The sequence below is a fragment of the Danio aesculapii genome, chromosome 6 (assembly GCF_903798145.1).
Source record: "Danio aesculapii chromosome 6, fDanAes4.1, whole genome shotgun sequence".
Lineage (NCBI taxonomy): Eukaryota > Metazoa > Chordata > Actinopteri > Cypriniformes > Danionidae > Danio > Danio aesculapii.
The window spans coordinates 17,662,209-17,678,318 of NC_079440.1; the positions used below are offsets into that span (position 1 = coordinate 17,662,209).

General features: G+C 37.3%; 1 protein-coding gene across 2 annotated transcripts; it reads left to right on the forward strand.

Annotated features, from left to right (window-relative positions):
- The first annotated feature begins 9,414 nt into the window (after nucleotides 1-9,414).
- pou3f3b (POU class 3 homeobox 3b) lies at nucleotides 9,415-12,966 on the forward strand. 2 transcript variants are annotated; one of them, XM_056459692.1, is made up of 2 exons: nucleotides 9,415-11,484; nucleotides 11,804-12,966. In XM_056459692.1, exons 1-2 carry the CDS (start codon nucleotides 10,273-10,275, stop codon nucleotides 11,915-11,917), a joined length of 1,326 nt encoding a protein of 441 aa, XP_056315667.1. In that variant the 5' UTR covers nucleotides 9,415-10,272; the 3' UTR covers nucleotides 11,918-12,966. The 2 variants fall into 2 exon arrangements, with proteins under 2 accessions (XP_056315667.1, XP_056315666.1); XM_056459691.1 differs by having other exon boundaries at nucleotides 9,416-11,493.
- The last annotated feature ends 3,144 nt before the right edge of the window (nucleotides 12,967-16,110 follow it).

The window sequence follows — 16,110 nt, forward strand, 5'->3', positions numbered from 1 at the left end:
CATTTCTTAATTCGCTATTTTTTCCCTCATCTCCCAGACGCCAATAATTAATATCTACCTGTAAATGTTTGGCTAATCTTCTCGGTTATATTGGTGCGGTTCAGTTTGAAAATTCTAATCCCATATTTACTTTCCAGCCGTTTTCTGTCCCCTGATAATCTGTTTATGCGTGAGTGTGGCGTTGCGTTCTGCCGGGTGCTTGAGGGGTGTGAGCTGTGTTGTACGGAGGGCTCTGTGCGATTACAGGGGCTCAGTCTTGGCGGGCACTCAGAGTTGTCAAAGCCTTTGATCTGAACTGTCTTCATAATCACTTCAAAAAGTGTTCGCGGCACCGTGAGGGGTTTACAAATTCACCCTGTACTTTTCCTACATTCTTAAAACGGTTGATGCTTTGTGTTTAAGGCCTGTCCGCCATGATGAGAGGTACAGAGAGTGAAAAAAAAGGAGTATTTTAGAGTCGCTCTCTCTGCGGCTGCATATAACTGGCATGGTGGTTTTGTAAATAAAATATTTTATTCTGTATGTGGTCATTTCAAACATGCCTATGATGGGTCTGTCACTGTCGCTCTCTTTTATTTCTGCCAGTCTTTTTATAAACAAAGTGAGGGACAAAAGTGAATCCTTCCGCCCTTTGCTCTGTAGACTCACAAGGGGCGCGAGCAGAAAAAATAAATAAAAAACTCGACTGTTCTCTTTAACAACAGCATTTGCATATTTTTATAGTCTCTCAAAGAAAAATAGCCGGCAGGCTAACAGCTCCAGCAGCAGTGTAAGCTGAAAACGGAAGCAGTGGGATCTGTGTGTGTGTGTGTGTATGTGTGTGTGCGTGCTCACAGCGTGGCCACTCTGTCCCTCTACAGCAGATTGAGTCTGGGTCCAGCATAGAAAGGAGGCCCCTCTCCCTGGAGAAGGGAGGGAAGGTGGGAGAGTTGAAGCTCCTGATCTGCAAGAGAAATATTAAAATATAAGAATCAGTTCAAACTGCATTTTGAACAAATGTTCTTTCAACAGCACACAATACACCTTTTGACTCCAGGCATCTTTTCTTTTATCCAGGTGTCCAGACGCTCACTTCTTTCACTAATAAAGTTTGTGAAGATATCTGATCATATGCCTTTCACTTATTTATGGAGGGTGACTGATCCTTAAATTGAGAGGAAATGTACTATGTAAGCAGGCAAATAAAAATGTGATTGATAGATAGATAGATAGATAGATAGATAGATAGATAGATAGATAGATAGATAGATAGATAGATAGATAGATAGATAGATAGATAGATAGATAGATAGATAGATAGATAGATAGATAGATAGATAGATAGATAGATAGATAGATAGATAGATAACAGATGGTAGAAGGACGATAGATATATACACACAGGGTCTGAGAGTAATTTAAATTCTGAATGTCTGTACATGCGGCAGAATTGTCAATAAAGCTGATTTTGCGATAGATAGATAGATAGATAGATAGATAGATAGATAGATAGATAGATAGATAGATAGATAGATAGATAGATAGATAGATAGATAGATAGATCGATAGATCGATAGATAGATAGATAGATAGATAGATAGATAGATAGATAGATAGATAGAAACAGACAGACAGACAGACAGATAGACAGATAGATAGATAGATAGATAGATAGATAGATAGATAGATAGATAGATAGATAGATAGATAGATAGATAGATAGATAGATAGATAGATAGATAGATAGATAGATAGATAGAAAGAAAACAAACTGATGGTAGAAGGATGATAGATGTATACACACAGGGTCTGAGAGTAATGTAATTTTAATTCTCTGAATGTCTGTACATGCGACAGAATTGACAATAAAGCTGACTTTGAGATAGATGGATGGATGAATGGATAGATAGATAGATCACATTTTTTTCACTTTGGTTGCCAATATATGTTTAGATATAGGTGTATTTTAATTATTTTCGGATTTCGGATACACTTACGGTATTAACCTGGTAAAAATGATATGGTAAAAACCTATTGATTCTTGTTACATTTTGCCATCTTATTTACTCACTCACATGTTTGCAAACCCGAATATAAGGGTAAACGTTAAGAGACATGTAAGATTGTTGTTTATTTCAATTCCGTTTGACACAACAGCCATCGTCAATTCTATTTTTTCATCATTTCACTATATGCTACAGTAACAGTATTTTTGCATATATAACATGAGGTTTCGATAGAAATGTGCAGCTGTATCACCCACTGCGAGTGCACTGTATAGCCATTATCGTGCATACCAGAAATTAGACTCATTGACCTTTCCACCTTCCACATGAGACACATATGTTTCCTTAGCTTACTGTAGCCATTATTCAGCCTCTAAGCACTGCGCTGCACCTTTAGCATGCACATTTTAATAAAAGTGAGTGAGAGCGAACTGGAGGAGTTTAGAATGATGCATGTTGCCTGAGTTAAGGGCAGCATTTTAGCTTCGGGGCTGTCCATGTGCCCGGCCTGAGTAATGAGTAATGTGTGGTAGGCAGTTTGGCAGAAGGTCAGGCCACTTCTAGAAGGCTGGTGAACGATGCTTTTGTGACCCTGCGGGTTGTATGCGTGAGTGGACCAAGAGGGATAGAATTAGAAGAGGAGACAAAGAGAGGGAAAATTTTTTGGAGATTTAGAACGAGGAAAGGCTTAGAGGTTTGGGGAAACGTATAGGATGCCAAAATACGAATACAGATGCATGTAAACCCATTTTTTTTCCTGCTGTGGGTGGGAACGTAATTAAGATGACACACACAAATGATTTTCTGACAACCGAGCGTGCCCACACATATAAAAAAGCTGATTTTATATAGTTGTTTTATATAGTTGCTAACACGTTTACTCTGTCATTTTGTTAGTCATGCACCACCCTTTTATTTTACTGCTCAAAATAGACTGAAAAATGCTCTCGTTATTTATATATTATGACTTGTGTGTGTACTAATCAAAAGTATCTACACTGAAATGCTCCTGTTTCCATCACCTCTCCAGCACAGTTAGCGTTCCCGTCTGGTAACCCACTCCAGGACAGGCTCCATCATTTATCCCTGATCGGGCTGAAAGCAGCAGAGCTAAATTTGTATTTCAACACACTACACTGCCATAAACAGCCTCGCATTTCCTTCCCATTTTCGCCATGAATCTCATACGGCGCACGCCAGTTACATTAAAACAACACATGAGGTACAGCTGTATTATTTTATTTGCAGTACCTGTAACAGGCCTCGTATTGCAAGCAATATTTATTGAGCCACGCGGCTTTGCAGTGGATTTATTGTGTTGACGGTTTTGTCGAACGCAGTTATTTTGTAACTCTGGCATAAAAGCAATGATTTCATCTGCAAATTATCTTCTTGTTTAATGCTGAGGAGCGAGACTGTTCTCATCCAGTGGGTTTGTCTCACCAACAAGACTGTACTTTCTGCAGCCAACAGCAAATCTTTAAATCTATACGATATACTCTGTTGAAACCAAACATCTATGTTTCATCACTTAAAACCACTATGTCTGGCTGTGGCATAAGATTTCCATGCATACACCTACAGTTATTGAGTATATCACACAGACATACCCTATTTGTGAGTGAAGCAGAAGAGATCTGTTTTTTTTATTCACAATATGAGCAACAGTAAAAGCAGAGAGGTCACTTCCAATGTGTGCTTCCTCTGTTATTCAATTTGATTGGGATTTTGGGTGATTTGTGCTGTGCATCTCTGGGGAAATAAATGCTTTGATTAATGTAATCCTGAGCAGGGAGGTACCACAAACCACACTCCTCAGGGAACGGTGCTGTTTGACAAACAAAAACACGCAGGGCACCACTTCAGTCCGCACACAATGGATACATTTTAAATGGTAGAGGGCACGTCACAGTGCTCGCGCAACTTTTTTTTCATCAGATTAATATGCTGATGCATAATTAAGAAGAAATATCAGATAATCCCAGCATGTATATATAATCAAGTGTTTCAGGAAAGTGCTGCTGACCCATAATATGACAGTAGGAGTCATATTATTACTGTGGCCTGCAGCTGTAATCAGTGCAGAGTCTGTTATAAGATGTCCAAGAGATATTGTTAGTCCACAAGGGACAGTTAAAAGGGAACTGTCAGTTACACACACACAAAGAGAGAGAAGGAAGTCTAGCATCCATATCAAGGAACAGACAGCTGCTTGTCACATCACACAAATCCTGAGATGGATGAAATTTGAGGCTGGGGTCTTGAGTGATAGCATCAGAAAAATAGTATCTGATGGCTATATATATATTTTACACACACACACACACACACACACACACACACACACACACACACACACACACACACACACATATACATATATATATATATATATATATATATATATATATATATATATATATATATATATATATATATATATATATAATGTTTGTAATGATATGTGGATGCAGCATAATATTGCTTCCATGCATATAATATAATTACATATTGTATATGTATGCTTGCATGTGTGTATATATATATATATATATATATATATATATATATATATATATATATATATATATATATATATATATATATACACATATATACACACACACACACACACACACACACATATACAATATGTATTTATATTATATGCATGGAAGCAATATTATGCTGCATCCACATATCATTTAAAGCACATTATGACATTTGCATTGATTTCCAATGGTAGAGAGCGCAATCAATAAGGGGCTGGCTGGAATGTTTACGAATAATGAAGCTCGGATAATCTTCGTGTAAGACATAGAGCTCTGAAACATTTCTCGCCATTTCGGTCATGAGCAGCGCGCCTCCTGGGCCGGTGCTACGGGAAATGATGCACAGGGGAGCAGTGGAATAAACAAGGCGGAACGACGTGACGCACTCTATGGGCTTCCATGTACAGAACAAGGATATAAAATAATGTCATTCGCAGTCACAAATTATCAAATGACATCGGCCAGTCGATTACTCTTCCTCGTTGACCGACTAGCACAAAAGATTTTAGACTGATTGCAAGTAGTTTTTTATCCGATTTTGGAGGAGAAAAGAAAAAAGGCTATATAAACGCGATGTGAAATCCTGTTGGTTTATTTCGATTTTTAGCTTTCTTCTAAATAACAACAAACTAGTTTCAAAATTATTTCGCATTTTAGTCGGTGTAAAAAAAGTGGCAAATGAAAGCCTGAAACTGTGTGTATCAAAGAATCATGTCCAGTACTATTTTCCGTTCAATGAATGAGTCACACTTTCATGCCAATAATACAAATGGAATAAAACATGAGTTAGAAATTAAATAACTTAATGTGTTTACAAAAAAAATCGGATAATTCATATATAGGCTAAAATGATATAATATTTAGCATTCGTCGGTAATGTTTTATTTCTCATTTTATTAACGTCCCACTATGACACTTTATCCACCGGAATTAAGCGTAAATAAGGCACAGTGCATTCTGTTTTTTTGGGAGGACGCCAAAGCTTTGGCCTACAATTTCACGCTGACAGACATGAGCTTAGCGCTTTGAAGGTTTGCTTCTCAAATTAGTGACAATTCAGCAGAATGTTTTGTTATATATATATATATTGTCTTTCTTCAAAACACACAGACAGTAGCCTACATTATATTAATAATAACCTATTTTGAAATATGATTTCTTTGAATATTAAACCTCCTATTTTTTATTCATATTTAATTATATACACCGTGTCCTATTCGAAATGCAAAAAAAAAAAAATCTATTATTCAAATATGCAAGTGGATGATCAAGCATGCGCGCAATTTTTATGATATTTAGATTGATAATATAATTCGTTTTACTTAATTTTTTTATTTTAAAATACTTAATAGCTATTAACGTCACTTTTAAGTCACATATAGACAAGTTTTAAAAGTATTTTAAAACTGTAATTCCATCAGCATTTTACACAATAATATTATTGTAAATGTCCAACACACATAATGAAGTAGGCTAACTGTTTGACATGTTTATGTTAACCTCGGCGAAACCATTTAATAAACTTAAAGGAAAAAGCACGTCCACGTCATCAATTAAAGTCAAGATTACAGGGACTTGCAAAGTAGATATAAATCTGTTCAAAAATTACACTGAATAATTTTTTCAAAGCATGCAACATTAATCGCAGGTCCTACATTGTTGTTTTTAGCAATAACAATGATTTAAATAAATGTCTTGTGAATAAATGAATACGTTGGTTATTCTGCGCAATATTCCTCCAACAGGTATCATTTTACGACATCAGTACCCTATGCTTCACCTCAAAAAAATAAGAATAAATCAATAATCAAGGACAATACCCCAATTACTCACCATTAGCGTTTTTACCATACTGACTAAGCGCGACACCTGCTGGTGACAAAATACTCTCCATACGTCATTGTCAAGCGTAAGTGTGGGATCTAATTTTTAAGGTTGTGCTGATTCCAGTTATTTTATTTATACATTTTTTGTACACGCTTGTATATCTATAGACATGTACGAATGTGAGATGCGTGTTTGGCGCAATGGCAGTGTTCTTGGCTTGACTGTGGCTCTTTCATCTCGACTCCAGTGCACAAACATATAGCTTAATGCGACCAGTGTTCCCTCTTTTATTCCACTCACCATAGCAACCGAGAGGAAGGGTTCAGAAATGCTTTGCCCATGAATGAAACAAACGGTCTTAGTGGGGCTGCGAGAGAGATGGCATCTTCGACCGGGAGGGCACAAAAAGTTAACCCAAGAAATATCGAGGGGAAAGGTTTTCGTTATGTTTGTATATTACATTTTATTTATAATAACCGTAAATCGATTAACATTTCGATCTAAATTTAGTTTTGTAACTGTCTGTATATTTTAGTCGCAGCAAATGTTTATAATTTATACTATTTCTGTTTCGGTCTCGTTTAATTTTATCCTTCTCACACACTCGCATGTTTTCTTTGCCATGATCAGGATCCGCTAGATTCTGCTCAGTTAGCCTTTATGTGCGGTGTTTTCTCGGTAATAGCAGAAGTACTTGCCGTCATTCGCCTATCGTCTCGCGTTATACAGTGCGCGATCAACAATAAGCCAGTGCCGGAGACCAAGTTTCATCAAACTTTGGCACAGAAGAAGAAGATCGATTTATGTAAACGACCTGATATCCACTTGTACGCGACTCCACCGAGAATTCCACCGAGGGTCTCCTGTTTGAATTTGATTGATTGCACATTCTCCACTGGACATTCACTACAAAACAGCAGCTTAACCGTCTGCTCGCTATTTATAAAGCTAAACAGTCTTATTGATTTTTACACGAAAAAAAGGATTTCGCAACACAAACAGAACAGTTATATATATATATATATATATATATATATATATATATATATATATATATATATATATATATATATATACACAAGTAGCAGATAGATAGCTATATAAGGATAACCATTAAGGTATAGTATGCAATCTAGTTTTTTTTTTAACCACGGTGAAAACTGATATATTTTCACTTACCGTAAGATTCCATGATAACTGGAAAAAATGTCTCAAATGCTGCATTGTTCGTCCATCAGTGACCGGCTCTCTCCCTCCGTTTTGGTCCTTCCTAAGATTTTCTTCCCTCTGACTCAACTGAGCGGAGCTCTCCTCTGCACCGCTATTATTTTCACTAAAATATATGAAAATTTATGCAAATGAAAATCAGCACTAACTGTTCGTCTCTTGTTATACTTGGGGATTTTTCCCTCTCTACTTGCACAGAAAACAAATGATCTCCCCAGCAGGGAACACGGGGACCTTGTTACATAAACAAATAAATAATAAACAGCCTACTTTTCAGATAAAAACATGAAACTTCAAAAGTTGAAGGCTTGAACGTTTGAAATTGCTTTGACTCCTTAGTGAGTGAATCCCTTTCCTCATACTGGCTATCACGTTTCTTATGGCCGCACGAGACGTCCTTTGAAAGCAAGCAGTATGAAATGCATAGCAGTAATTTAGACGAAAATCTGCTGGAAATTAATGAATAGACAGCCCCGTGGCGGTGGCCCTACTTTGCCATTCAATGTAAACAAATCCACGAGGTTCTCTCGGTTTTTGAGTCTGATCCAAATGAAATCTTCTGGGAAGGGGAGTGCTATTCCTCTCTTGGGTTTTCTACAAAACCTGATTCAGTGTTATTACACCCAATACACCAGTACTAAATGAAATCTAACATAGGCTTTTCTGTCACAATACCATTTGGAATGATTAAATGGTGCATTGGTTTACGTGTATGTTTGCCTGCCTTTTCATGCACGTAATGATACGTATCATGCTAGGAGTAGTTCATAAACAGGGACATCATTTGACACCAGGTGTCACACCTCCCTTGCATGCTCAAGCTCAAGTCAATCAGTCGAAATTTTCTTTGGACTTGCACTTTTATTTATACCTCTGGGTGAATCCATATGTCGTAGGGGTCGGGTGGTATACGTCTAAACAATTCAGCGCCAAATTTGAAAACGAATGTCGTGTTTGGCCTATCGCTAGTTGATCTTGGTAGTTAAATTAGAAGGTATTCCTTGCATATCCCCAAAGGACTGCTCAGTTTGCATTCGTTTTGGTTGCCACTTTCTCACCATGCCTTTCTTATGTTTAGCTGCCTCTTTTTCCGCTTGGAAGCATCGCATAGTCGTCTCGTTAACTCTTAAGAGGCCGAGGATACAGAAAATGTAGTAGTAGAGCAATATGTAGTATGTACAAGTAGTATGTGATGCAATTAGGAGGGTTATTGCGTCGATATGTTTATATTATCTGGCTTGGTTGAGTTCAAAAAATTGTAACAGATAATCTGGAAGATACATTATATTTTGAACCTCCTTTTGTCAATAAGAGTGAAACCCTATAGCTTAGCAAACAGATCCCATGCAACCAGTATGATTTATAAAAGACCCACTTTGAAATTTCAATTACTAAAAAACGATTAATTGCATTTGTGAGAGGTCACCGTTCATCACTCTTATCTAAATTTATCCAAAAGCTTGGCATAATATAAATGTTACGTTTTATAATTGTGGCCCTTAAAACACTCACTAACAGTTAGGCCTACTCTGCTAAATTATTGACAAGACAAATACTATAAGAAATATATACTTAAATGAAGATTTATTAATATATTCCCATATATATATATATATATATATATATATATATATATATATATATATATATATATATATATATATATATATATATATATATATAATTTTTTTATTTTTTGAGTTTTCAGTCATTTATCTTGATTTATTTATTTAAATTCAAAAGCAACCAATTGGAATAGCCGGAAGGGGGGTCTGAGTGCCTGAAGCGAGTTCTCTAGACCTGTCAATCTTGCCCGTACTATCCAATCAACGAGAGCTTTACACCCGACTTCCTCGCATTTGGGGAAAAGACGTGGACGATGTACGCAGCACAGGGTAAACACTCGTGTGTCCTCGAGCTCTGAGGGAGGGACGGAGCTAACTGTCAGAGAGAGAGAGAGAGAGAGGGAGGGAGAGCGAGCGAGGGAGAGGAGAGAGAACAAGCGAATGAGAAAGAAGGCATGCAACACTGCTTTCCACTGTAATACTGGATTGTACTTCAACTGGAGCGGTTTGGCAGGTTTAAACACATCAAAACAGAACAAAGAGACAGACTTTACAGCACCATAAAAGAATCTGCAAAAGAAAAGAAATAAAGAAACGGAGCAAGTGAAATCGCTGCGGCTAAATAACAAAAGAATTGAGGAAGAACCACGTTTCATATTTTTCCACTCGGTAACGGAACATACGTTTGGACTTATTATTTTTAAGGGCATTACAACTTCTTCAAGCGCCAGAACTTTTTCGCGGGACAGTTTTTGAAACAATTTTGAATATCATTTTTTCTCTCTTTTGCTTTGTTTTCAGACATACATTTTAAAAAGAAAACACAGACTGGAGGACTGTTTGATTTCCGAGGGCTTTTCAACGCTGACATAAAACTGGAATTTATCGTTTCAACCATTCATGTTCGAAATATATGAATGCACAAATTATTCAAGAGACGGATTTCGTCCACTTGTCTGCAGTTACTTTCTCTTTGCTTTTTGTTGATGGTGTTTGCCAAAACACAAGCCAGACTTTTAAAGTTTGAATAATTCATGAGATATAATTTGCCTGCATTAAAAAAGTTTCTGCAAAAGGGAGGGGGTGATCAGCAAACATATTCATAAGGTTAACGCAATGGCCACAGCGGCTTCCAACCCTTATCTAGCCAGCAGTAGTATATTATCGTCCGGCTCGATAGTGCACTCGGACTCCGGAGGTGGGATGCAGCAGGGCAGTGCTGCAGTAACCTCAGTGTCCGGTGGGTACAGAGGAGACCCAACGGTTAAAATGGTCCAAAGTGATTTCATGCAGGGCGCAATGGCAGCAAGCAACGGGGGACATATGCTGAGCCACGCTCACCAGTGGGTGACGTCCTTGCCTCACGCTGCAGCGGCGGCTGCAGCTGCCGCAGTGGCCGCAGCTGAAGCCGGATCGCCTTGGTCGTCTAGCCCCGTTGGGATGACAGGCAGTCCGCAGCAGCAGCAGGACGTGAAAAATAACTCTGGGAGAGACGATTTGCACTCTGGGACTGCGCTGCATCACAGGGCCCCACATTTAGGTCCCCACCAGACTCATGCGGGTGCCTGGGGTAGCACAACCGCTGCCCACATCCCTTCGCTAACAGGGAGCCAGCAGCAGCAGCAGTCCCTCATATACTCGCAGCCTGGCGGCTTCACGGTGAACGGCATGCTCAGTCCGCCGGGCAGCCAAAGCCTTGTACACCCGGGTCTGGTGCGTGGCGACACCCCGGAGCTCGATCACAGTAGCCACCACCACCACCATCACCACCAGCATCAACATCACCAGCAAGCACACCACGGAGTGAACAGCCACGACCCGCACTCCGACGAGGACACGCCAACGTCGGATGACTTAGAGCACTTTGCCAAGCAGTTCAAACAACGCCGGATCAAACTGGGCTTCACGCAAGCGGACGTGGGCTTGGCGTTGGGCACTCTGTACGGGAACGTTTTCTCGCAGACCACAATCTGTCGCTTCGAAGCTCTCCAGCTCAGCTTTAAGAACATGTGCAAACTGAAGCCGTTGCTTAACAAATGGCTGGAGGAAGCAGACTCTTCCACGGGCAGTCCCACCAGCATCGACAAGATCGCGGCTCAGGGCAGAAAGCGCAAGAAGCGCACCTCCATCGAAGTGAGCGTCAAAGGTGCTCTGGAGAGTCACTTCTTGAAATGTCCCAAGCCTTCGGCCCAAGAGATAACCTCGCTGGCGGACAACCTGCAGCTGGAGAAGGAGGTGGTACGAGTCTGGTTTTGCAATCGGAGGCAGAAAGAGAAAAGGATGACGCCCCCAGGAGTGCCGCAGACGCCGGAGGATGTATATTCTCAGGTCGGCAATGTGAGTGCAGATACACCGCCCCCCTCCATGGACTGCAAACGAATGTTCAGTGAGACATAGAACAGCATACAAGACTAAAAATATTTTATATATAACTAATCTGATAAAACACAGACTATCATCAAGATAGCAAAACATTTTGATACTGTGATTGTGAGGGATTATTGAGACTGCAGATGTGTTATATATTTTTTTTCACAAGAAAAACAAAATCACCCCTCTTTCTTTCCCAACCCTAAACCGCCCGCTAATCTTCTTCCAGGCCCTTAAATGTCTTAACCTAAAAGGTTTTGTCTGCTCTTTCTTTCAGGGACATTTTTTAGTAGATTACTTAAAAGATGCAAGTTTAACTGGGCCGAGCGAACCGGGCGACCAGAGGGTGACAACTACAAGTTCGTTCCACCAGGTAATTTTGGCGCATTAACTTGAACTGCAAATAACTGAAATTAGAAATGAACAACACATTCTTTTGCCCCTACCCCTTTACACCCATGTCTTGTTTGAGAGGCAAAAGACGCAGGCAATTGTGTATGTTGTTATGGGACATTAAACCTCAAACAAAGGGATGAAATTCAGCTGCAACAATGCGAAGAACAGTGGCATCCACGAAGCTTCCATCCAACTTGGCAGAGAAGACTGCATGGTTTGATATTATCCAAAAATATGGAATGGATTTTTTTTGGGCCTTCCAATCCTTACAAAAACAAAACAAAGACTGCCCTGATCTCCAAGATCACATTTTGAAATTGTTGTTTTTTATGTAAAGGACTGAATCATACGTGGATTTTTGAGGACAAAATTAAATCAAAGATGACTTTTGAAAAGACTTAATATTCCGCAGCTGCACCTCTTTGAAAACCTTCTGTGCGAACATCCGTTGCCAAGTGGGCCAGAGCTGGTGCTGTGGATGTTTTCATGTGCTGCCATTTCCAAGCAGTATTCTTTGGTAGGTTTTAATAAACAAGACTATGTAAAGCCGGCAATATAGATTCATTAGATCAGATGCTGATCGGAATTATTTACTTAATATTTTTCATTAAAATGCTTTGTTTTAATATTTTATTCGGGATACATACGAACTATTCCAAACAGTTATTTATTTCCCCCAGACTTGTGTAAAATGTCCCCCACCCCCTATTTTCGTTGTTGACCCTATTTGTTTTGTTTAATTTTGTATTCTCATTTATAAAAGAGCACAAATCTACACGAGCTGACTTTGACAGTAGGTAATAAGGGTATATTTTGATGTGATGATTTGATTGTAATTTAATTTCAGTAGTGATTCCGTAAGAGATGATCGAGAACAATAAATTTGTTAGAATGAAACAAGATTGTGTGTTGTGCCTAAGATAGCTGTTTGTATTTTTTTAAGATGCTTCCTGAGCTGTATTTATAGCCAAATGCATTTTAAAATGATGACTGCTGAATATTAATGTCCTTATGTTTTGACATGCAGAATAGATTTTTTATTATGCCAACAATATAGACATGTTTAAATAAACTACAGCCGTCTTATAAATATTTCACCAAATGTATTTTTTCTTTAAAATAAATAAATAGATCATTGTAGCGTGACAATCGTTTAGGCCTCAATAGGAAGCATACAGCAGTTTAACATTTCTAGAACTTTTACCATATCTGTAAAGCCCTTTTTCCTCAAGACAAACCATCAAAAGTGTCATCGCTGTAAATTAATTTAATGTATAACTATTATGTTAGCAGACTGAAACGTGTTTCTGTGACAATAATTAGAAATAACAACTTTGACTAAATCTCACGAGAGAAAGAACAGAAAAGTTGATCGCTTTTAGACGCAATGTTTACAGTGTCACGCGCTTTTGTGTAATGTAGCCTACCTTTTTTATAGCGTTCAGGCCAACTGTCAATCCTCATGCACATCAGCCCGATCATCGTGTTTTGCTGCTTTTTTTACACATGCCAAATTCAAATATTCTCATATCTACCCATCCATTTATACTGATAAACAAATAATAAAATAGCTTGTTTAAAAATCATAGTTTATATTGATGAAAGCTAATTATTTTGCTTCTGCATATATTTTATTGCATTTTCGATCAAGCAATGTTTTAAAAAAAGGCTGAATTTTAGAATAATTATTTCATATTGTTTTCAACAACAGAAATGGTCAACTCTCTGGATTTCGTATCAACTTAATAGATCGTTTGATCACCTTTATGTTGTGTAGTTTTTATTTGTAACTATTTTATTTTAATTTCCACAGAGTCGCAAACAAATCTAAATTCTCTGTCTTGTTAAAGTTAAACATACCTGACATCACAACGGTTTGCCTGTGCCCACCAGTCTAACAAATATAGACCTGTAATATAATTCGTACCTAAAACTTCAGCCGCTATAAAGCTGTCATAAAGTGACTTTATGCTATATAAATAATATTATTCACGTAAGCTAAATATTACATTTACATTATTCGGAGCTAGGCCATATAAATAAAACGGACGAAATGTTTCGCAAGCGGACAAAAAAGACAATGGGATGGCTTCAACTTTTTCTGGGGATGACTATTCAGCAAAACAGCAATTCACTCCCTCTAACATTTAAATTTCGCGGATGAATTCCCATACACTAGTTGCTTAGCAACTAAATTCAATCAATGTTATAGAAGTATGCATCCCCTCTCTTTGTCCCTAATAATAAGAGTTGATGTCTGATTTTAAAACTGATTTTGTATGAGTTTAACAAATCCCGAGGAGTTAGCTATATACATTTAAATCATAGCAAATATTTCGAGAAGGAAAATGTGGGAGAAAAAAAATGATTTGCAATTGATAGGCTAAATTAAGTTGTAAATATCGCGATTTAATTATTAAGCAGACTTCAGGTTTAAAAAGTGAATCGACTAAAAGTGTCCAAAACCATGCGCTATTTTCAGTGTTTGCGTGACATAAATATAAAAAACAATATTTGCTAAAATATATATCATTATATTTGAGAAGTTAGATAGCTTTCAGTACAGGCCAGTAGGCCTATACAAGAAGGCCTGAAATATGTTCAGTAATCAGATGACATAAGCTGCACTAAACTCCATAGTGTAAGTCACATGACTTTCGTCCCACGTGTTCAGATGTAGCCACTGCTGATAAAATCCTGGCAAATAACTCTGAATTTAATAAATGGAGAAATTAAATAATTGGAATGGATATAATTGAAAATCCCGTTTTAAGAGAACAGTTTTAGACCGTTTAGAGCAATATTTAAATTTAGCCTTTTAATTTCGTTGCAATTGGAGGTTCTTTCATAAATAATCGATAAATGCTCGTGTACATGCAGCAACATTTAAAACCTTTTCTACCACCATGATTTAGCCCAAATAATACTAATATCCTTGCATTTCAGCTTATAAAATTACATCTTGCCAAACCTTGCTAGAGAAACTAAATTGTATCACTGTACAATAACTTCGACGATCAAATAAAATGTTCACTCTAAAAACTTTAAGTAACAATAAATATATTTGAATATATTCAATAATTATGTATTTACCTTCTGAAAATACTCAACATGCTTCAACATGACCTAAACGGTCTTGAGAAATGTAGACTATACAATATGGTCCGAATGGTTCGGTTGTGTTACACGAAATAAACTTTTCCACACCAAAAACAATTGCAGTAAATGAAAATAATAATGAAATAATAATAATAATAATAATAATAATAATAATAATAATAATAATAATAATATATTCACAATGGAAATAAATGTTTCACTCTACTGCCATAAAATAAATGTACGATACTTTCGTACTGTTCATAAAAGCATATTTAACTAATTATACCTTCTCAATAGATTTTTGACGCCGTGCAATTTTGAAAAGGAAATCAGCCTGGCAGACATCCATAAAGTTGTCATGTGTTATAAATACAGAAATAATAATAATAATAATAATAATAATAATAATAATAATAATAATAATAATAATAATAAAGAAAATGCAAAATTGTATCCAACACATTACATCGCACAGAATATCACAGCAACCAAGAGTAGCCTATACTCTATACTTAAAATTTACAACGTTAATAAACGTTAAACAATGTTGAAGTAATCGATGAGTTTTCAGAATTGGTTAGCAGTCTATTTTTAGACGAACAGAAATAGGCCACAGTATTCGCGTTTTCATTTCTAAACTTGTTTCTTTCAGTCTCTTAACCCCTCGTGCTGTGCACATTCATAATGCTCTTACATGGGACAGTTCTCAGTGGGGATACGTCCTCCAGACCGCCTTTGTTAATCCATGTTCTATTGTCACCATGTTGGTAATAAACAGCAGAACTCGTTGTATAATTTAAACCTCTGTATTGTTCTAATCCAAAATCACAGCATGACAAAATCCTGTCATTATATGCGTCATTTGCCTTTAGTTTATTTATGCTGCAAATTGCAGACATATTGAAAATAGTTTTTGCTTCTGATTTAGACTTGGGTCTATTTCTTTATTCACTTTTTCTCTTGTGGTTTAAAAATTAGAAAAACAAAAAAGAAATAGTCGGCCACTTAACTCTATTGAAAAAGTTCAGTAGCGGCAAGCGGAATTAAGTTTTGGGAATTTTTCGTGGCCATGCATTTCTTGTTGTA